General features: G+C 45.1%; 1 protein-coding gene across 6 annotated transcripts in view; it reads right to left on the bottom strand.

Annotated features, from left to right (window-relative positions):
- The window catches only part of Tnrc6a (trinucleotide repeat containing adaptor 6A), a 153,541-nt gene that overhangs the window by 104,105 nt on the left and 26,889 nt on the right, over positions 1 to 22,547 (bottom strand). For all 6 annotated transcript variants that reach the window (XM_087559779.1, XM_087559783.1, XM_087559784.1 and 3 more), the window contains exon 2: positions 21,661 to 21,786. In XM_087559779.1, coding sequence (XP_087415905.1) covers positions 21,661 to 21,740 — 80 coding nt within the window. In that variant the 5' untranslated portion in view covers positions 21,741 to 21,786. The remainder of the gene's footprint in view (positions 1 to 21,660; positions 21,787 to 22,547) is intronic.

Here is a 22,547-nt window from a genome sequence, read left to right as displayed (position 1 = left end):
TGTGTGCCCATTAGTAAATAACACTAGATTTGGAAGACTCTAGGGGAATCTTCTTGTAGAGCGTGTAGTTTCGAGGGCTTATCTGATTCCTTGCTAGGGAGGGAGAGCTAACTTTTTCCGGCCTTGTTTCCTTTCTGGAAAATGAACAGAGTAGCTCCGTGCAGTTTCTACATGCGCAGTCAGTGTGAGGACTCCACACCATAACGCTTGTAAAGTGCTCGGTACAGTTCCCGGAACACAGCTTCCGTAAACGTCGCTGTTGTCACCATAACAACCAGCTCTCTTTGGCTGTGATTGCCACCGCCATCTTTATTTAGTCCCTTAAACTCCAAGGCATAGTGACGCGCGGACTTTTTGATTACTTCCTCGACCTTCTCGGATATCTTACACGCGATCTTGCCCCTTCCCCCGCGAACTTAATTAGCGACTCTCAGCCAGATGAATAACTCTCTTAACCCCTCCAAGAACTAAGAGTTTAGCCTTCCTCGTCCTCCTAAGGATAGCTTCCTTTTCCAGAACCATAAGGTTATAACTTCCAAACGGCTCAGACAACATCGAAGCATCAGCTGATGCCATGCCCACCCAGGGAGGAAGAGGATGCTTCGTCATTGCTGGTGCTGCGGTGACCTTGGTGCTGGGGCTGTCTGCACACAGCTGCTGCAGTGCTGTTGAAGGGATGCTGGGGAAAGGAGATTGGCTGGCGAGGAAAGTGAGGAATGTACTGCCAGAACTCTGGGCTCCCAGCCAGATGCTAATTATGATGGCCTGGGGGTGCCATGGGCCCCTGTCAGCCCGTGGAAGGAAGTGTGGGGGCTGGTGGGAGTGGGAGAGCTGAGGGAAACAGGAAAGGTGACAGGGTCTGACAGGTTGGAGAAATACACTTATTCCCCCAGGGTCCACCCTCCCTGCAGACCCAAGCTGTCTGGGAGAAATTGTGGCCGTCACCATGGCAACAGCAGCAGCTGATGTGTGGCGCAGTGTCTTTATTAGAGAACCCTGCTCAACCTTGGGCCAGCACTTTTCCATCTGAATCTTGTTTCTTCGGTGTACAGGACTTCAGATGGCACTGGTGGGGCTGGGGGCTGGTGTTTGGAGATGAAGCAGAGACGGGGTTGTTCTCTGCTGTTTTATTAAATTTCTGGGGAATGCAGATAGATGGGAATGCAGATAAGATGGCAGAGAAGCAGATTTGTACATGGCTGAAACATCATTTAAATATTCAAGCTGCCTCAGAATCCCCTTCGGGTACACACAGACTGCTGAAGCAGCACTCCTGTCTCCACACTCAGGAGACCCCTGTGGGAGGGGTAGTCTGGGATACTGTGGACCTGGCAGTTGAGGTGAACGCTAAGTATCCTAGCTCTGAAGGCTTCCACCTGGGCAATGCTGGCTTTCCCGTTGCTCCCTCATTAAGCCTCAACGTACTCATCTGTAAAATGTGGACACTAGAGAACGTTAGCTGCCTCAGGTGAGAGTTGAATGCGCTCAGGGATGAGGGTGCTGTGAAACCTTATACTGGTCCTCCATTAGGGGCTCAGTCCTCTTGCCTCAGCTCTTCCCGTTAGCTGCTCCTGTAGCTGGGGCTGCTACTGTGATCCCACAACTACAACTAGCACTCCAGTGCCGCCTCCTTTGCTGCCACTGCGGAGAATGACACTCTCTGGCAGAGCATGACTATGAGTCACTGGTAACTAGTCCTTCCCCACAGAGGACAGCAGAGTGTCTGAACCTAACAGCACTTCATCGAGAAGCTGGGGTACCAGACGGGAGAAATGGATATGAAACTCACACGGATGATGTCTCCTGTGGCCGACTTCAAACTGCTGGGGAATCTAATGGGAAGGAGGTTAACTATTTACTGGTTATTTACTCAGAGACAGGTTCTTTCTATGCAGTCCAGGCTAGCCTTAAACTCATGGTCCTCCTGCTTCAACCTCCCAAGGGCTGGTTTACAGGCAGGAGGCACCAAGCCCAGCCGTCTACTATTATTTCTGAGACAGGGTCTTAGGCAGGCCACGCTGGCCTTGAACTCAATATGTAGCCAAGCATGGACTTTGGATCCTCCTGTCTCCACTTCCTAAGTGCTGGGATTACAGACACAGGCCACCTCACCTGATGAATTTGGTGCTGGGGACTGGACCCAGGGCTTTGTGCATCCTACTCAAGCACTGTACAACTGGGTTTTCTGCTCTGAATGTTTTTTCCAGAATGGTTCTGAAGAAAACATTTAGTACCATGAAAAATGGAAAGCTAGTAGCAGGGCCCTGAGAGAAAACACGGAAACAAAAACAACGAAAAACTTCGGGATCATTGATGTCTGGCTGATACTCTCCTCATAGAGAAATTTTGGAGACTCTGCTATAAATGGAAGCTGGCAAGTAGTAGAGAAGGTGTGAAAAACAAACTGTAAACTTCTCCACTAATCAGGACTAAAATGTGTGGAGAGGGATTACAGCTTACCAAGGCACTTAGTGCTTGCTGTCTAGTCTCCAGGGGTGTCTCTACCCAAAGTTGCCACTGGCCTGAAGAGCAAAGAATGACCTCTCCTTGGGGGGAAGGGAGTGAGAAGTGGGACCCAGAGCCCACTGCACCTTAGTGCATCCGACTGTAGTCATGGAGACGGATGAGGGGGTGTTCCAAGGGAAAGGCACAGAGGCAGTGAAGACTTCATAAGGCTCCCCTCAGGCCATTCCACCCACTGTGGAGTCAGAGAACCCGGGGAGGAAGATGAGTCACAGAGGCCTTATTAACTGAACAGAGCAAATGCAATTTCCTTCCCCAAGTCAATCTCGGAAGCACACAGATTGATGCTGAGTATGAGGACAAAGACTAAAAGAACAGGTGCAGGGAAAAAAATCCTCCTTTACCACCCAGAACTTGTTGATGCAGATAAGGAGAGTGCAGTACTCAAGATGGTGGTGGTGGTATTGATAAAGAGTCTGTTTCTAAGAGTAAAATGCTCATTTAAAAGCAAAAGAAGAAATACATGAACAAGTAGATGGAGCACTCTGGTGGTTTGAATAAAAAAATGGCTCCCATAGGCTCCTGGGGAATGTTGCTATTGGGAGGCCCAGCCTTGTTGGAGGAAGTGTATCACTAAGGGGTGGGCTTTGAGGTCTTAGAAGCTCAAGCCCGGCCAATGTGTCACTGTCTCTTCCTGCTGCCTGATGATCCAGAGGTAGAACTCTCAGCTGCTTTTCCAGCATCATTCCTGCCTTCAGGCCACCATGTTTCCCACCATGACAATAATGGACTAAACCCCCGAGTTCAGTGGACTAAACTGTAAGCCAGCCCCAATTAAATGTTTTCCTTTATAAGAGTTGTCTTGGTCATGGTGCCTCTTCACAGCAGTAAAACCATAACTAAGACAAACCCATCGAAGCACAGCCTTCATGTTAGAAGCAGAACCATTGAATCGTCACAGTTCCTTGTCTCTTGTCTATAGACAAAGCCATTGAGGACTGCAGAGGTCCCAGGAGCTTGCTCCTATGTGGGTGGCAGAGTGACCGGAGTTCTCCATCCCATCTTTCTGGTTACATGGCTGTCATTCTGCAAAGTGACAGCAGCTCCTCTCACTGAAAGGGGAATCTGTTTTCTCTCTTACTAGCCTTGTTGTGTACATGGACTGGGAATAAAGAGGGGAGATGGTGGGCTGGTTGCAAGCCTGGGCTGCAAGAGACCACACACACTTTCATCTACTCTTTGGGAATCTGACCACTGCCCAGGCTAGCTTTTTAGGAGGAAATGCCTGTTAGAGCGAACTCTGAGTCCAGCTAAGGCCAGGGCACCAACAGAGTCCAAATCAGCAGAGTTGCTGTCTCCAGCCTACAGTTGACCATACATACATGAAGAAGTTCAGCCCAGCCCAGAGAAACCGCCTTGCTGGCCTACAGACTCACAAGTGATTAGAAGTAGTGCAGTTTTAAGCCATTAAGTTTTGGACTGGCTTTGGTTTAGTAAAAATGAATCGAGAGATCAAGGTATGTCAGTGAGTCGATGCTAGGGTTGGGGCTCATTTCAGATGTACCCTCTCCCTCCATACTGTTCTTTTAACACTGCATTTCTCAGAAACACCAAGATTCCGATTTTGGGGGGATTTTCTGTGTCTTCAGAGCAACCACAGTCACAGCTTCCCACCCAAAGTGAATTGAATGTAATAATATTTTAAAACATATGCTGGGGGGGCGGTGCTAGGGAGATGGCAGAGTGCGTATGTTAAAAATAAGCACGGTGTTGAATGTTTACAGTCCCAGCACTGACACGTGTGGTGGAGACAGGTAGATTCCTGGAGCTCATTGGTCAGCCTGCTTAGCCTAATCAGCAAGCCCCAGGTCCCCGATGAGAGACACTGCAGCCTCAGAAGATGAAGTGGATACAGCCCGAGGAGCCGTACCTGAAGGTTACTTCTGGTGTTTCTATACATGCATACATGGCGCATACATCCAGATAGATGAATAGGCAGGCTCTGAGGTCTTATAAATAGGCTCACGTTCCTCCCAGTGTGGAACTCAGTCCCCTTCTGCTGCCTGCAGACGAAAATGTAGAACCCTAGGCTCCTCCAGAACCAAATGTGTCTACACTCTGCCATGCTTCCCACCATGATGAGAACGGAGTATACCTCTGAAACTGTAAGCCATCTCCAAGGAAATGTTTTCCTTGGTGACTCTTCACAACAATTTAACCCTAAGACATGTACATATACACATGTGCACATAGATATTCATACAGAGACACATATATTATGCTGGCTTCTCATCCCCATTAGAGTGCCCTCTCCACTTCCAAGTCTTGTCCAGTAACAGTACAATCTAAGCATAGCACGAGTCCATCTGGTATGTGCCTTCGTCCCTTGGCTTCTTGGGACTTCTGTTTACCACCCTTACCCTAGCCAATCACTTTTTCTCTGATGCAAGACTCTGCCTGCTCATAGGTCTCCATAAGACCCTGGCGAATAAATCCTTTTCGGGAATTCTCACAGCCTATTCTTATGGGAGGGTTGTTGGTCAGGCACTATGCCCACATGTCTTCTGACAACAGCTCCCTGCTTCCATTTACGTCTCCTTTAAGAAAGAGGGAACTCGGCCAGCCTGAAATGGCTAAATCCCTCAACAGCTAAAGGAAGCACTTCTCCTTGGTCTGTGTCTAGGAGGTAACCCCCTTAGCCCTTGGACGACCTTGTCTGATAAACATCTTAGTCAGCTGAGGGGGAGGGAAGGCTGTGTCTAGTAGTTCATGTTCTCTGGTTTATGAGGGGACCCTTGGGCCATACTATATCAGGTTTGCCCCTGATCCAGAGGCTAGAGACTGGATAGCCGATCCTGAGTAGAGCCATAGGTGCTGAGGCTTGGCTTAGGTGTCCTGGCCACGTTAGGTTTTCAGGGCCACTCGTCATCGACACTGGGGAATGAAGTGCAGTTGCCTATGCCTGGTGCATCTCTGTCCTATGCTCACTTTAACAATGCATCCTTCATTGTCATAAGCTGTCACTCTGATGGCAGTGGCTTTTCTGAACCCCGAGAGTTCTCATAGCTAACCATCAAGCTTGATGGAGCCTCTCTCTCCCTCCCATGTCTTCTCGCTTTCTCCAATGTACTGAATAAAACTGTTCTTCTACTTGTCTCTGGCCAAATGGTTCTGGCCATACTGGGGTCATTTGCCCACTCACACTCTCGTTCACGTGGATCATTGGCAAATTTCTTTCATGCGAATTCAGTGCTGTTTGAGACACAACACAGTGCTCGTGATGATGATTTGCTCCAGCAGAGTTTGCATTTTTGCAGAACTCTGCTATGGGAACATGCTTGTGTGAGGGCCACATACCTATGTTCCGCTTTATGCAAATAAGGGGAAGGGTTTTTTTTTTTTTAACTTGAGTATTTATTTACATTTCGAGTGTTATTTCCTTTCCGGGTTTACCGGCCAACATCCCCCTAATCCCTCCGCCTCCTCTTCTTTATGGGCATTCCCCTCCCCATCCTCTCCCCATTGCCGCCCTCCCCCCAACAATCACGTTCACTGGGGGTTCAGTCTTAGCAGGACCCAGGGAAGGGGAGGGTTTCTTAACCAATGCTCATACTACTGGCAGGCACTGTATAACTTTCTCCAGCAGTTCTCATTTCTTGGCTACTCAGATCACTTGCCCTTGTCCTATAAACCAAGCACTGACCATAATTCCTGCAGAGAGTCATTAGGTTCTTATGCTATCATTATCTTAAGAAAAATTTCTACACATGAATTTCTCCATTAAAGAGAAATTTAGTTCCCAGATATTGAGGAAGCTGAGGCGGTGGTAGAGACATGAAGGGACCTAGCCAGAGGAGGCAGGTCACTGGAGGGCAGGGCCCCTGGATTCTAGTCCTGTTCAGGCTCCAGGATGGCTGCCTCCTTACTGCTGACTGAATGATAGCAGCCTTCTCATCTATGAGCTACTGTAGCCATTGAGCCTTTGCTTCCATGATGAACTGTTTCCCCTCAAACTGTGAGCCCAAATGACTCCCCCTCCCTTCAGGAGTTTCAGGTACGTTGTCACGGTGATAGGGAAAAAAACTAATACAGAAGGCAAAGGGTGACCACTCTGGAAATACTAACAGCATCCTGAAACTTGGAGAGAAGCAAGTGAGGAGAGGAACCAGAGGGTGGGGAGACCCTTGCTCATATCTAGGCCCAAGAGAGAGCCAAAAGGCACCTAGGTCTGGCATGGTTTAGTTGAGAGGGTGCTTACTATTACCATTCTCTTCCACAAAAGAGAGCAGACAGAAGAGAACCCACGGGAAATTAACCAGATATGGCATGTCTGTCAAGCAGAGACACCAGACTAGCTACTTCCTCCCCATACCTAATAAGCAGATGGAGGGAGGAGTCACCCAATACATAAGGGAAGGGAACACCCAGGGCCAAGCCTACCAGGAGTATGGGTTAACTCAACTGCAGAAGCAGAGCCCAGGGCCTCTCCAACTCTTCCTCCTTGCTGCTTTTCCACCTGTCTCTGAGGTAAAGATAAATGAAATACAGCACACCAGCAAGCACAGACATTTTTCTTCTACTTCTGTCAATAAATATGTTCAGAAATTGATGATTCTGGAAACCAATTTAAATTTTCTAAGGATAAAAGCCATCTTAAGGTGAACATTAAAATTACATACATAAATAAACAGTACAGAAGAGCAAACAGTGCCTGTGTCAGATTATAGGACTTGTTAAAGAGTACATGATGACCAAATTGTGACAAATCATATTTGAAATCTTCATCAGTGAACTTGGAATTTAAAACCCCAAAAGAATCAATTTAAAGAGAAAAAAATTAGATTGGCTCAAAAAAGTAAAAACCTGAGCTGTGGGGCTAGAAGGGTAGGGCAGGAGTAAAGAACTTTCTAAGTTTCGCAGAGGACCTGAGCTCAGTTTCCAGTAAGAACCAGGGGCCTCGCATCTGCCTGTAGCTCCAGCTTTAAGAGATCTGTTTATCTCCTACATCACTTGCACATATGTGCGTGCATACTCACGCGTGCGTGTGTGCGTGTGCACACACACACACAAATAAAAATTTTAAATAAACAACTATCATCAATAACAACAAAATCCAGTGGTCAGGACTAGAGGGATGGCTCAGTGATTAAGAGTGTTTTCTGTTTTTGCAGAGGACCTGAGTTTGATGCTCAGCACCCCCATGATAACTGACAATCATCTATAACTCCAGTTCCAGGCAACCTGACATCCTTTGGCCTCCATGGGTACCAGGCACACGCACACGCATGGCGCACAGACTACATGTGGCCAAAACACCCATACACACACACACACACACACACACACACACACACACACACACACACACACCCCTGAAATAAACAAATAAAAATGCAATAATTATTAAAGAAAAATGTCAGCTCTTGCTTGGAAACAAAAGAACATGCCAAAGTTTTCTGGTGAGACTGGGATTAAATATCTGAAGAAGGATTTAGCAAAACAAAGGTAACTGGGAGCTGCTAGGTTCCTGATCTCTGTCAGACAAACTTGGATCCAAGACTAATGAAGGCGACCAAGGCAAAGAGGACCAAACTCCAGTGAAGCTGAAAGCCAGAAGACACCGTCCAACAGATGCTAAAGACCAACTGTCAGCCTGGAGTCAGTAAGGAACTTAGAAAGAAAGGTTTGGAGGACCCAAAGTCTGCCTGCCTGTCTGTCTGCCTGCCTGCCTGCCTGCCTGCCTGTCTGTCTGTCTGTCCGTCTTAATTACTTTGTGGCAGGGTCTTGTACAGTCCAGGCTATCTTCAAATGGGTTATATAGTCAAAGGTGATCTTGAATAGCCAAGGATGACTTTTACTTTTTTTCCAAGACAGGGTTGGCTGGCCTTGAACTCACAGAGATCCTCCTGCCTCTGCTTCCCACATGTTGGGATCACCACCATCACCACAAACACTGTTGCCTGGCTGATCTTGATCCCCCTCCAAACCCTCGCCTCCACCTGTCAAGCACTGAGATGACAGGTGTGTACACCACAGTCAGCTTATGTGGTACTGAGGCTGGGTCCAGGGCTTCCAGCTGCACACGGGTTGGCCAAGTCCTCAATGGACTGAGATGCGTTCCCATTGTGGGTTGTATCCATTCTGAATGGAGATATTTTTAAAGGTCAACTTTGCAGTTTTATGCCAAGTGCTATAACATCAAATGGTGAACTCATCTTTTATAGTCCTGAAGAATTCTTTATAGCAATGAAGGATATTAACAGTCTGCAAAGAAACTCTTAACAAGATCCCCGAAGCAGAAATGGTAATTCACTTTCTAGGTGTGATTCAAGAAAGGAAGAAGTAAAGAAATTAAAGAGAAGAGGACCTGGAGACTCAGGGGTCAGGGGTCAAGAACACTTACTGTTCTTATGGAAGGCCCATGTTTGAGTCCACTTAAATACATATGTCCACATTAGTAGAAATAAAAACAAATCTGAAAAAAGCTAAATCTTGAGTTGAATAAACAGAAAAAAGAGGCAGCTCAAAAACATATCACTAGGAATACAAAATAGGAAGACAATGTTTTATGAAACTTTCCACAATTAATTAATATATATTTCTAGAAAAAAACACAAATATTACCAGAATAAACACATTTTGATTTTTATTTGATTTTTTTTTTTTAAAAATGTGTGCTTGAGTGTTTTGCCTGCACACATGCATGCATTTCCCTTAAAGTCCAGAAAGGGGCATTAAGTTCCTTGGAACTGGAGTTGCAGACGGTTGTGAGCCACCATGTGAGTACAGGGTCCTCTGCAAGTGCTATTAACCACTGGGCCATTTTCTATTTGAAGAATAAGTGAGTAGCATTTATTGAGAAGCAAGGAAATAACTTGCTGTAGGCATGAGGGGGCTCAAAAAGGAGTTGTCCTTAAATTTTACTTCCACACTACAACTATTACTACTGATATATTTTTATAAATATTACATTGATGATGATGATGATGATGATGATGATGATGATAAGGCCTTGCATGTGCTAGATAAGTGCTCTGCCTAAAATCCACCAGCCCTACATGATTTCTTGATTTTTTTGAGTTCTTCCAAAAAGCCTGAAACAAGTCATTGAATATTCTTATCAACTACATCAGAGCACAGAGAAGCAAAAGACATTCATTTTCTGAGAAAGCCATGTAAAAACTAAAATAAATAATAAATAAACAAAACTCCACAACACTATAAAAAATCCATGCTCTGTGATCACTAGAAATGACACGGAATAAACATGGCACTATCAAGGGGATCTAGCATGGTCTAGGAATGTAGGTAATACTCCAAATTAGGAAGTATGTTAATAAACATCTTCAACTGTATATTTTGTCTTTTTATGTATGTAGTATGCATGTGTGCTCAAATGTATATGGGTGGGTGCATGGGCATATGTGTGCATATGTGTGCCGGCCCAAGGTTGACCCTTGGTATCTTTCTCAGTCGACATCCATGTTGTATGTTGAAGCAGAGTCTCTCACTGAACCCAGAACTCACCCTTCAGTTACTCTGGCTAGTTGGCTTGCCTCAGAGTTCCCCTTTGAAGGGATTGCAGGTAGATTCTGAGGATCCAAACTCTTGTCCCATGCTTACTTAGCGAGTACTACGCTGACTGAGCCATCTCCATTGAGCTCCCTATTTTGGCTTGAAAGAAAGAAAATCTTAAAAATTTAATTAGTCGAGAAATGACAAAACATTCCCTCACTATCCACCTATGTTTCTGCCTAAACCCCTTTTTTACTTCAACACGTTATCATTTTATTGATTCTATTTCCCTTGATAAAGTCTTTCTGGAGTTTTACTCTATTGACTTTATCAAAGGCTCAGATTAAATGGTTGAATTTAATGTTTTTTGCCCTCTGAATCACTTAATTTGGTGATGTCCGTTTTTATCATGAGCTTTTCTGTTTCCCTGACACTTACAGCCCCTTGGCTCTTTCTCATACATTTTTCCTTTTCTCTTGTGCTTTTGTGTGGGGTACCCATGCATGCTTACCTGCGGGCTAGAATATGTGCGGGTGTGATGGGTTACGTTACATACACGTGGAGGCCATGAGTTGGTACTGAGGTCCTTTTCTTCAAACTCCCCACCTTTATTTGAGATAGAATCTCTCACTTGACCCCAGAGCTTTCTGGCCGAGAAGTCCGTCTCCTGATGATAGGCAGAAAGTCATGCTCACTCTGCATTTAGGTGTTTGTGTTAGTACTGGGGACTCTAATTTCAATGCTCGTGCGTGTGTGGTAAGAACTCTACCCACAGAAACGCCCTTACCCCACTGTCAGAACGATCTTCATTCTCTCATGATAAAAATATGTAATTATGATTTTACCCCTGGTTACAGAGCTCTCTACATCTTTTCAGTTTTGAAAGGTCCATGCTTTATTTTTCATTTTCTATAGAAACTGCAGATCTTGTTTCCTCAAGGAATGGACCATTCTCCTCTCTACCCCGCCCCCATAACTCTCAGTGTCCTAAGGATTTTCCTGTGGACTCAGATTGACCTTGAACCTAAGATCCTCATGCTTCGTCCTCTGAGAGCTGCAATTAGAGGCTGGCATCACTGTGCCTGGCCTTGGATGATTTTTCCCCCCAAGACTTGTAAGTATTTTGATTTATTGTTTTAAAGATTTGTTTATTTTATCTATATGGGTACACTGTAGCTGTCAGATACACCAGAAGAGGACATCGGGTCCCAGATGGTTGTGGGCCACCATGTGGTTGTTGGGATTTGAACTCAGGACCTTTGGAAGAGCAATCAGTGCTCTTAACCACTGAGCCATCTCTCCAGTCTGTATTTTGGTTTCTTTAAAATAAATAAATAAATAAAAACTTACAGGTCAGTGAGATGGCTTGGAGGTTAAGGTGCCCGCACACAGGCCTGAAGACCTAAATTTCATCTCTAATCCCACAAGGTGGCAGGAGAGAACTGACTCCAGAGAGCTGTCTTTTGACCTCCACAGTGCCCCTCTGTGGCACATGGTACTATGCATACACACACACATGAGCACACGCAAATGCGCACGTGTACACAGATCAAAACTTAACTTGATATAATTTGTTGTTTGCCGCTATCAAGCACCTCACTCTATAACTTCTTCTGCCTCGGGGGCCACTTGGCTTTTTTGTCCTCACACATTTCCATGTTTATGTGTATTCTGTATGTTTGAGGAGCATGTGCACTCTTGATGTGCACTCTTTGTGTGTTCTTATCACTTGGGACTTGTTAATTCCATTATTTAAATCTTGACATTGTATTTTGTCCTCTCTAGCTAAGAATAGCTGATCTCTTGCTTGGTTTTAGATTTTTCAACATTGTTAACATTTCTGTGGGACATTACTTTGTTCTTTTCCTCAGCTTTACTTGAAGTTTGAAAGGCAATGAACTCGGTGGCCTCTAACAGAGCACTCTCAGGTACAGGCTGTGGGACCCAGGGATTTTTAGAATATAAAACATGGGCTTTTATCTAAAGAGGTTTAGGTTGTGAAACACTTGCTTTTAGTTCTTATTGTTGTATATATGGTATATGTGTCTATAGGTGTGTGTGCCACGGCATGTAGGTGGAGTTCAGAAGACTGCAGGAGTTGGCTCTCTCCTACCATGTGAATTCTAGGGTTGAAACTGATCGTCTGCCTTTGAAATAAGTGACTTCATCTGCTGCGCTCCCTCACTTGTCCTAACTAGAGTTCTAAAACTTTCTAACTACTCTGAAAACACGTTAGATGCTACTTAACAGAAAATTAAACTATGCCTGCACCTTTACACATTCCTGTCTTTTCTTTCTTTTTGTCTAAGTCTAAGAATGGCAAGAACTCTTAGCTTCAGACAGAGGATGGTTTCAGTGGTGCCAAAGTCAAAAATAATAAACGCTTGGTGCACTGGTCAAGTTTGTCAGGGGACTCACTTGTTCACTTGCTTTAAGGTGCAAGGGATCAAACCGCCTGTGATGTCAGACAAGCATTTTGCTGTGGAGGGGCATGCCAGTCCTGCCAGAAGGTTGTCATGGAAAATGGTGCTTGCCTCTTTGATGTCTCAAGCTGCAGTTGGCATTGGAGTGGCTCCCTCTGGCTAATCTAGTATAATGGACTCAGTCAGTGTATGACTGTGTACATGCTCCTGGATCCAAGAACTGATTCAAAGCAAGGAAAAGTGTAAGACACATGTCTTCAAGTTTCTGTGTATGCATGCCCATGTTTATGGTTCCCCATGTAGGTGTTCATGTACCTGCATGTGGAGACCAGTAGAGGAAACTTGGTCTCTCTCTCTCTCTCTCTCTCTCTCTCTCTCTCTCTCTCTCTCTCTCTCTTTCTTTCTATTTTATTTAGGTTTTTATATGATGTATGAGTGTCTGCATGCGGGCCAATGTAGTATATGTCTGATACCCATGGAAGACATGGCCAGAGGGTTTCTGATTACCTGATACTGGAGTTACAGATGGCTGCGAGTCACCATGTGGATGCAGGGAACAGAATACAGGTCCTCTGCAAGAGCCACCAGTGCTCTTAACAGATGAGCCATCGCTCTAGCTCATGTGCAGGTTTTCTGAATGTGAGATCTGGGGATCAAACTCAGGTCGTGGAACTGTTTCATTGACTAAGCCATCTCCCTACCCTTCATGCTCTACCTTTAATTACAATCAAATGAAGCAAATTTAAAAAAGCACCTTTTGAATCATCTTTGCCAAACATCCCATTTGATTGGTCTGGTCTCTGTTGTGTATCAGGTGTCTTATCACGTTCCAGAGTGAGGAGAACATTTTACAGTCTTTTAAAAGCTCAGTGTCCGGTATGTAAAGGGAAGCAACTCACAGGACTGCTCCTGCAGCACACACGGGTGTTGGTTATGGTAAAGAAGTTTAAAAACAGAATTGCACTCTCCTGGGACAACATCTATTCTCAAGATGTTTTTATTTATTTATTCCCGTATTCCTGTGTGTCTGCGTGTAGGCTTATATACCATGGTGCATGTGTGGAGGTCAGAGAACAGCTCATGGGAATTAGTTCTCTCCTTCCCTCTTGTGGGTTCCAGGGACTGAACTCAGGTTGTCAGGCTTGGCAGCAAGCACCTTTACTCACGGTGCCATTTTGTCAGCCCAATATCTATTTCTTCTTTCTCCCCTCAATCCCTCAATGCTATGCTTTTTCACTAGTAGACATCTGTGAATGTTACTGTACTGGCCGTGTGTGTGTGTGTGTGTGTGTGTGTGTGTGTGTGTGTGTGTTCTCCACAGTGAAACAATACTCTGTGCAGAATGCTCTGTATACGCACCCTCTTCCCCCAGAGCTAAGGTTACTGCTCTGTTTCTCTTACTTTGGATTCTGGTTATTTTAAGCATCCTTTGTCTCTTCTCTGTGCACCTCTGGTTCGCTGTGCACTAGGCAGGTTGGGAAACACAACACAGATAGCTTTGAGAGGATCTAGTCTGCCAGGCTATGTCTGTGCTGTTCCACAGGGTGGCCTCGAATTTCGTCCTTCCCGAGGTCAACATTGCCTCTGCCTGTCATTTGCAGCATGAACATACTGTCCTTGTGCTGACAATGTTCTATTTTTAATAACCTGTCTGTTTGTGCCTTATTCTCAGACACACACCTTGGGCTTAGTGCCCACAAGGCTAGCTGAAGAAGATGTGTTTTCAACTCAAAAACACTTTCGAGAAGCTCTGAGTTCAGGGTGCTTTTCAATGGGGTCCATGATGATTTTCTGGCCTCTTCTAATTTAATTATTGTTCTCGACTAATTTATTTATTCAGTGTCAGGAGGGGTTAGGGTAATTCTGGGTTTGAACTAAAGAATGAAACTCATCCGTGCATGTCCTATAGGCTTTATTAGCCGTTTTCCCTCCTCTATACCCACCCTAGAGAAAGGCTATGCTGTTTGGGTATTATGACTCAATTACCACTTATCCACACATACACTTAAGTAATGAGACAAGAGAAGGCTGAAGGAGGAAAAGGAATAGAGGGCCTGAGCCTGTAAGAAGCCTGTAGGAACAACCACTGTGCAGGCTGGGAAATATTGAGCAGGAGGACTGGATGCCAATGGTCCTGTGGCTGGGAGCTTCTGAAACAACAGTAGCTTGGGATATGTTCCCTGGCCTGTAGCCAGGCAAGCACTGGAGGCAAAAAGTTTCATAAATTAGTTTTGATCACTGCCTGGCATTTCCTATTTTCAGTTTATAGAGATGCCACCATGTAATTTGTATATCTTCTCCTTGAAGAATTACTTTTGACATTTGCATTAAATATTGTGCCATGTGATAACTTATTTAGCCACCGTATAATGCGTGCTGCAATTAATTCTATTTAATTGGGTTCTTTGTTCAACTCTCTGCTTCTGTCATGACTCCCCCTTCCTTAAGTTCTTTCTTCTTCTAGGTTAATTTTAATTATGTGAGTAATACTTGAAGGCTTAACTTTATATCAAACCCAGGTTGATCTGGGTTGTCTATCTCCCTCCACAGAAGTACAGAGGTAGCCACTCCTTTGAGTGCATCTGTGCACCTGGGCGTTTATGCATGTGTGTGTGCACGTGTGCATGCATGCATGTGTGTGTGTGTGTGTGTGTGTGTGTGTGTGTGCGTGTGTGCATGTATGCGTCAAGTGTTTGGGTCACTGTACACACCATGCATCAGTCAAGCACAGAGGCCAGAGGTTGACTCCCCTAGTTTGTTTTTCATTGCTGGGATAAAGATCATGACCAAAAGCAACTTGAAAAGGAAAGGGTTTATTCAGCTTGTATATCCCCCTGGCAGTACCTCATTTGAGGGAAACCAAACTCAGGCAGTAACCTAGAGGCAGAACCTCAAGCAGAGACTGTGAAAGAACCCTTCACACTGGCTTGGTTCTCATAGCTTGCTCAGCCTGCTCCCTTATATCACTCAGGGCTACCCCAGGGGCCTTCTCGCATCGATCATTAATCAAGAAGATGCTCTACTGAGTTACCTATGGGCCAGTCTGGTAGAAATGTTCTCCCTCTTCTCAGATAACTCTAGCTGTGTCAAGTAGTCAAAAACTAGCTGACTAACTAATTAACTAAGGAGAATATTGACGTCAGATGTCTTCCTTGCTCAACTGTACACCACTTAATTTTTTTAGACAGGATCCTTCACTGAACCCAGAGCTCATCAATTCTGTGTGGCAGCCTGGCCAGCAAATCCTGCCTGCTAACACTACAGTCATTCACAGCCACACCCTGCTTTTTAAGTGGGTGCTGAAGACTGAACTTCTGATCTCACATGCATAGCATCCAGGTGCCCTGGCTGCTTCCTGTTTATCTATGTGTTTACTACCTATTAATGATTTGTCCCTCGCTTTTTTTTTTAGATTAATTTGCTTATTTCATGTATGTGAATACACTGTTGCTGACTTCAGACACACCAGAAGAGGGCATTGGATCTCATTACAGATGGTTGTGAGCCACCATGTGGTTGCTGGGAATTGAACTCAGGACCTCTGGAAGAACAGTCAGTGCTCTTAACCGCCGAGCCATTTCTCCAGCCCTATCATTTGCTTTTTAGAAGGCTTATTGTTATTTTATATGTGTTTTGTTTACAATGTATGTCTGTGCACATTCTGTATGCAGTGCCCAAGAAGGCCAGAAGAGGGGGTCAGTTCCCCTTGAACCAGAGTTATGGCTGTAAACCATCTTGTGAGTGCTGGGAATGGAACCCAGGTATTCTGGAAGAGTAGCTGGTGCTCTAAACCACCAAGCCCCCTGGCGTTCATCTTAAAAGTATAATATTAAAAAAGTTGTTACATGGTACGACTTGATTTCCCTCCACCCTCCTAGTAATAGATCTTCGATCTAGCTGTGTGTCTATTTTTAAATCTGGCTTAAAGTTCCTCAGAATAGATAACACAGCAGACTTTATTGTTGTTCGATTGCTCGGACATGGTCAGGTGAGGTGAGAGCTATATGAATTGCTCTGGTCAGTGGCTGCTGTCAAGGACATTGCAGAATATCCTTCCCACCAACCTCTCTGAGCACCTACTCAGACAGCAGCCCTTTAGGGAAGGACACTGAGCAGAGGATCTGTCTCTGCACTGTTGTCTCAGGGGACCAGAGCTGGCCAGAGGGCAGCTCCACATTGCCCCTCAGCACTTCAAATGTGGCTGCTGTGAGTATGAAACTGTAATTTTAGCTTCCTTTCATTTTTTTTTAAATCTCAAGTGCTGGAAATGAGGAGAAGGGACCCTTAGATTTTGCTTGTGGGGATGAAAATCAGTCCAGCCTCTGTGGCCATCTCCACAGGGGAACGTGAACAATGTTTAAAAGCCCAACAGATAGTTTTCTGTAGAATAAAAGAATGTATCAATGATAAACTGATTTAAAAGGTGAAAACTCAGTACATTTTAAGCGAACCGTGTCATTAAGATGCTGCTAATGGCTATTAGTATTAATTAGCAACAGCTCAACAGAATGTAGAATCACCTGGGAGATGGGACTCTGGTCACCTCAGGGGGTGAGGGGTATCACCTTTATTACTGATGTGGGAAACCCATTTTAACCGTGGGTGGGGCTATTCCCTTGGCAAGGGATTCATTGCTCACAAAAGAATGACCCTATGCTTTGATCACTAGTATGACTTCTGTCACACTCTTCTGACTGTGGGCAAACCTTGAACAGCTGCTTCAAGTTCCCATCGCCAGGACTGCCACCCCGACGACTGTGAACCGTAAGCTGAAATTAATCCTTTCTCCCTTAAATGCCTTTTTTTTTCACCTGACTTTTGTTTCTTTTTGTTTTGTTTTGTTTCCTTTTAAAAATCACAGCAACAGAAAAGAAACCAAGACACCGCCCAGTTAAAGTTGGATATTGTCACTCTAAATGCCTTCCAAATTTATCAGGAAGCATTGCCAACTCACAATCGTGGAAGGGATTGCTGTAATCTTTTACATTTGGCATTGAAGAGTGTTCGGTTAGCTATGAGAATTTTGTTCCTGCCGTGCCAGATGGTGCTCCAGAAATGCAGACTCATTGGGATCTCCAAACAGGAGGAAAACTGATGTTTCCCTCTATTGCTTCGTTCCACGGTACGATATAGACTCAAAATATCCCCGTGGCTTTTGGGAGCAGACTAGAAAGTGTCATGGACACAGTTGCTAAAACTGTTCAGTGTGTGTGTAGAGCGCTATGAATCACCACCAGTGTATGGAACCTGTGAAAAGATACAAGGCTGTGAACATGGGGAGGCTGGGACCGTGCCAACGTTTGTTGCCTAAACTGTGCGCGATTTCACAAAGACTCACAGGACTGTCGGTCCCAGTTCAAGATTTTCTTGAAACAAAACGGCATGCTTTGCCAGGAACTCTTTAGCCAAAGACAGAAAATAACCATGATTTCCGTTTTGTGTTTCCATCATTCCATCATCACAGTACATACAAAGCTAAATCTGAAGTTCACAGGGAAAGAAAAAGATGATTTTGCCCTATCTAGGAAAGGATTGGAATTTATATTAAAATCTAAATTTTCATGATGCAAACCAGTAACTACGATTTTGTGCACTTTCAAACATAAACCCAGGGCTGGAGAAATGGCTCAGTGGCTAAGAGCACTGGTTACTCTTCCTGACCACCCAGACTACCGGAACCCACAAGGCAGCTCACAGTTTTCTGGAACAGGCCTGGGGATCCTACACCCTCTTCTCTCCTTCACAGGCACTGCACACAAGTGGGGCACAGACAAGCATGAGGACAAAATACCCATGTACATAAAATAAACAGATTAATAAATAAATCTTTTTTAAAAAATGAAGCTGTATACGAAACATTTTCAGTGGCAATCGCCAACACTGTGCTAATTTCCTGCAAAAGCTACAAGAACAATTTGAAGAATGTATTGCTGGTAGTTACACGCTTGGAGTTAGTCTTCAATGTATGTAACCTCCTTTGCACCCCACACTCACAATTCAGAGACAGTGGCTTGAGACGGTTTGGACTTGTCACTGAAATGGACAAGCTTCTGCTTCAACGTCAAACAATTGTGACAAAGATCACTATGGAGTGGGGTTGGGGATTTAGCTCAGTGGTAGAGCGCTTGCCTAGGAAGCGCAAGGCCCTGGGTTCGGTCCCCAGCTCCGAAAAAATGAAAAAAGAAAAAAGAAAAAAAAAGATCACTATGGAGGAAATGCATAGGAGAGGGTTAAAGTTCTGGGCTTTTGGGGGGGGGACTCTTAACAGTGGGAGCAGAGGCTGCCTCTGACTCTGCTGCCTGCCTTTGGGACCCTTTCCTCCTACTGGGCTGTCTTGTCTACCCTTAATAGGAGAGGAGGTGCCTAGTCCTACTGCAGCTTGATATGCCAGGGCTAAAAACGGAGGATGAGTGGATGGGGGGGGTGGTTGGAGGGAAAAATGGAGGTGGAGAGGGAGGAACTGGGAGGAGAAGAGGGAAGTAAAAAGGAAGTAAAAGCTCACTGGATATTTAAATTACCACTGGGAAGATGTGAGCATACATCTAGAACAACGTGGGTATGTGATTTCTGACTGCGGATGTAAATGTAGATAAATCCACATCTACAGCGGGAGCAGAGCGCACCTACGTTAGATAATACATGACTTGTCCAGTGGAAGTTGAGCATCAGAATTGAACTGGGCTTTAAGAGCTAAAAATAAATGATAATAAATAAAAACAAAACAAAACAGCAACAGCAGCAAAAACCCTGGGCTTCAAAGACTTAAAAAGAACACGCAGTTGAATAATGCTTCTATTGGTCACATGTTGCCATGGTGTTTCACAAGCTCTGGATTCGGTGCGATGTTGAATTAGTTTCATGTGTTTCTATTTTTAAATGAAGACACAGCTACCAAAACACTTGAAAATTCTATGTGCTGGGCTGTGACCCGGTGGCACAGCATTTATCTAGCATGCTGGAGGCCCTGGGTTTGATCCCTATCACTGTTAAATACATACATGCATACAGACAGACATGCATACATATGTACAAACAGACATACAACAGACATAAAATGGCTTATGTTTTATATTTTATTCCACTATGTATAACTAGAATCGCTTCCCTTGTTTTGAACGCCTCTTCTCCTGGGAGAATCATCTCCCGAGAGTAGGTCTAACGAGAGCACATTGTAAGGCACCTGACTTCTGTCCCCAAACTGAAGGATCTGTCTAGATTCACAAGCATCTGGCCATGGAGCAGAGCCACTGGATACTGACTCCGGGGACTTGGACTCTGCAGGAAGGAGAGCAGAGACAGTGCTATCCAGAGTCTAACTGAACAGTGCAGCCACTGATGGGGATGGATAGTGGAGATGTGCGACTAAGAAGACCTGCCAAGCCCCAAAGCCCAGTGAGATAGGAAAACCCCCACAGGGAACACAGTGGTAGAGACTGGAAGGCAGAGCATGTGGAAAAGGGAAAGACAGGGTTGTGGAGGATGGATTCCTGGGTCAGGGAAGCTACAATTGAGAATGACGGTGGGTAGCAGGGATACCCAAGGTGGGCAGACAGAGATACAGGCACAGAATAGGGCTGTATGCCTGCACTGGGAGTGAGGACCTGGGTTAATTAATGAAAAGGACTCTCAGGACTACTGTTGCCATGGCAACCGTGAAAGGACTAGTGGGGATTTGTACAGACAAAAGGAGCAACAAGTGTTGTCTCCTCCTTTTCCCCCTCCTGCCTGATGCATAGAGATGGGGTCTCCCTCATCCTCCCTCCTCTGTAACCCAGGTCAAGCAGTAGTGCGGATGGGAAAGATTTTGTCCTTATTCAAGAGGGATGTAAGAGTTTGTATGCTCAGTCTTTCTGGATATATATATATATATATATATATATATATATCTTTGAATACAAATTCAAGCTTATGACTGGCCTCTTGTAGCCCTGCCTTCTGCCCTAGGTCCAAGGTCACTTTCCCCTTTTATCCTCTACCTGAACCCTTGTTCTAACACTTTGTATGGAACAGAACATTCTGTTCCCAGGAGTTGGAAGTGATTCAAGGACCCTAGCCTGGTGACCAATTACTACCCAGTGCCTGCGGCTCACACCCTGCCTGACAATCACCCTGTGGATAGATGCTCTTAGACTCCCTGGGGGTATAACCACACACCTGTAACAAAATGCCTCGATCCCTTGGTGCCCGACTACCTGCTGAAGATGTTCCTTTGTACATTCTGTTCTGCCAGCCTTTCCCCAGGGTGCCTTTGCCACAGTGTATGCCGGGATGTCTGCTTAATCAGGAGAGCCAGCTCAGGCAGGCCCTCCGTGCTGTCCACTAAGCCTGGAAGATTCTCCAGCAGACATAGTCAAACTCAATCTACAAATACAGTTCTTTCGAAGCTTTTACCTTAATCAATAGTATTGAACTGAATCATTTTCCCCTAAGCTTTCTCTCCCTTTAACTTTTCCAAGTGACTGGGATATTTGGCAACCTCCTTCTGACTGAACTCCAGATGTTTGTATACTTCACTTGATGTATTCCAGCTGCCTTGCACATGGTGGGCTCTCAACTAATGATCACTGAGTGGATAGAAAGGTATTTCTGCCTCTTAAGAGATATGAATACGTATTATCAATGACTGGTATCAGGGCTTACACTTAACACTCAGGCTATATCTGACTTATAATAACCTACGTGGGTTTTGTTTGCTAATACTTGGCTTAAGAAACTCCCTAGAAACAAGTGGGAATATATGAAACCAGAGCCTTCTTCCCTTCCCATGTCGTGGAGCTTTACTTCCTGTCTGCCTTACAGCATTCCTAGTGACTAATGTTAGCAGCTGTTAACCAGCGGACCTCTACAGACCCCTCCAGCCAGCTTTTTGTCTTTGGTTTCCTCCTGGATCTCCAGAGGAACCCCCCAATTTATTCCCTTCCCTTCTGACCTCCCCATGCATCCACTGCAAAGCATCCACTGTGCATTGCATTGATGAGAGCCAGAGTAGCAGAATGACCAGATATGTCATGGCCAAACTGTTTGGAGATGGACATGTGTCTGACCAGAGGAAAACCACCTTCAGAAGGGGATGTCGGCTATGGGGGTATGGGTCTTAGTTTCTGTCTTTGGGTCTTAGGGCCTGAATTTCAAATCTTTGATATCAACCCTACTCAACATGTCAGGTTCGTGAGTGGCTGCTTCCTCTGTTGACTCAGTGCATATCAGACACCTCAGGCTGCAAGGACTCCTCCATATCCCCCACTTTGAGATACATTACCTGTTCCATTCCTCAGGCAGTGGGGTATCTTGAGATCCAGGACACCTGGCTTCTAGGCCTGGTTCTGCCACTAGTTGCATGACTTTAGGCAAATCACATCACCTCTCTGGGCCTCAGTGTCCACACCTGAGAAATGAAGGTATTACAGATGAGCCACCTCAGACACAGCCCAAGTGTGTTTTCACATGAAATGCAGGCACCGCAAGCGATTCCTGGTGCAACCTCTCTGCCTGTATCCCTTTCCCTCAAGAAAGTCTATTATAGCAAAGGGAAGAATGTGACCGCTGTGGCCGTTTGAATATGCTTGGCCCAGAGGGTGGCACTATTGGGAGGTGCGGCCTTGCTGGAGGAAGTGTGTCACTATCAGAGTGGGCTTTGAGACCCTCCTCCTAGCTGCCTGGAAGCACTATTCTGTTTCTAGCACCGTGCTTCCTGCCTTGATTATGATACTAAACTGAACCTCTGAACCTGTAAGCCAGCCCCAATTAAATGCCGTCCTTTATAAGAGTTGCCTTGGTCATGGTGTCTCTTTATAGCCATGAAAACCCTAAGAAAATGCTTTCATTAATACTTAAAATATAGCCCACCTTTGGTCTGGGGCTCTTGCTAAGTGTAAAGGAACACAAATAGAAAAAAAAATCAACTCAAACAGTGTTTTAACTGCAATAGAGTTAGTTAAAGTATAACCACTACAGAGTTAAACTTACTGAGAACTTAAATGTATAGGGTTTTGGGGGGCGGTGGGGGAGGAGGACAAGTTGGGGAGGAAAGAGCCTGGAAGCTTTGGAAGTTGCTGGTCTGCAGAACATGACAGTTGGTTTTGAGGATCCCAGAGCAGGCAGCTGGGTGCAGTGGATAAGAGGTCTTTGGAGTCAGGCTACCCAGTC

Source organism: Rattus norvegicus, chromosome 1 (assembly GCF_021556685.1).
Source record: "Rattus norvegicus strain SHRSP/BbbUtx chromosome 1, alternate assembly SHRSP_T2T, whole genome shotgun sequence".
Lineage (NCBI taxonomy): Eukaryota > Metazoa > Chordata > Mammalia > Rodentia > Muridae > Rattus > Rattus norvegicus.
This window is presented reverse-complemented; position numbering and strand designations above follow the sequence as displayed.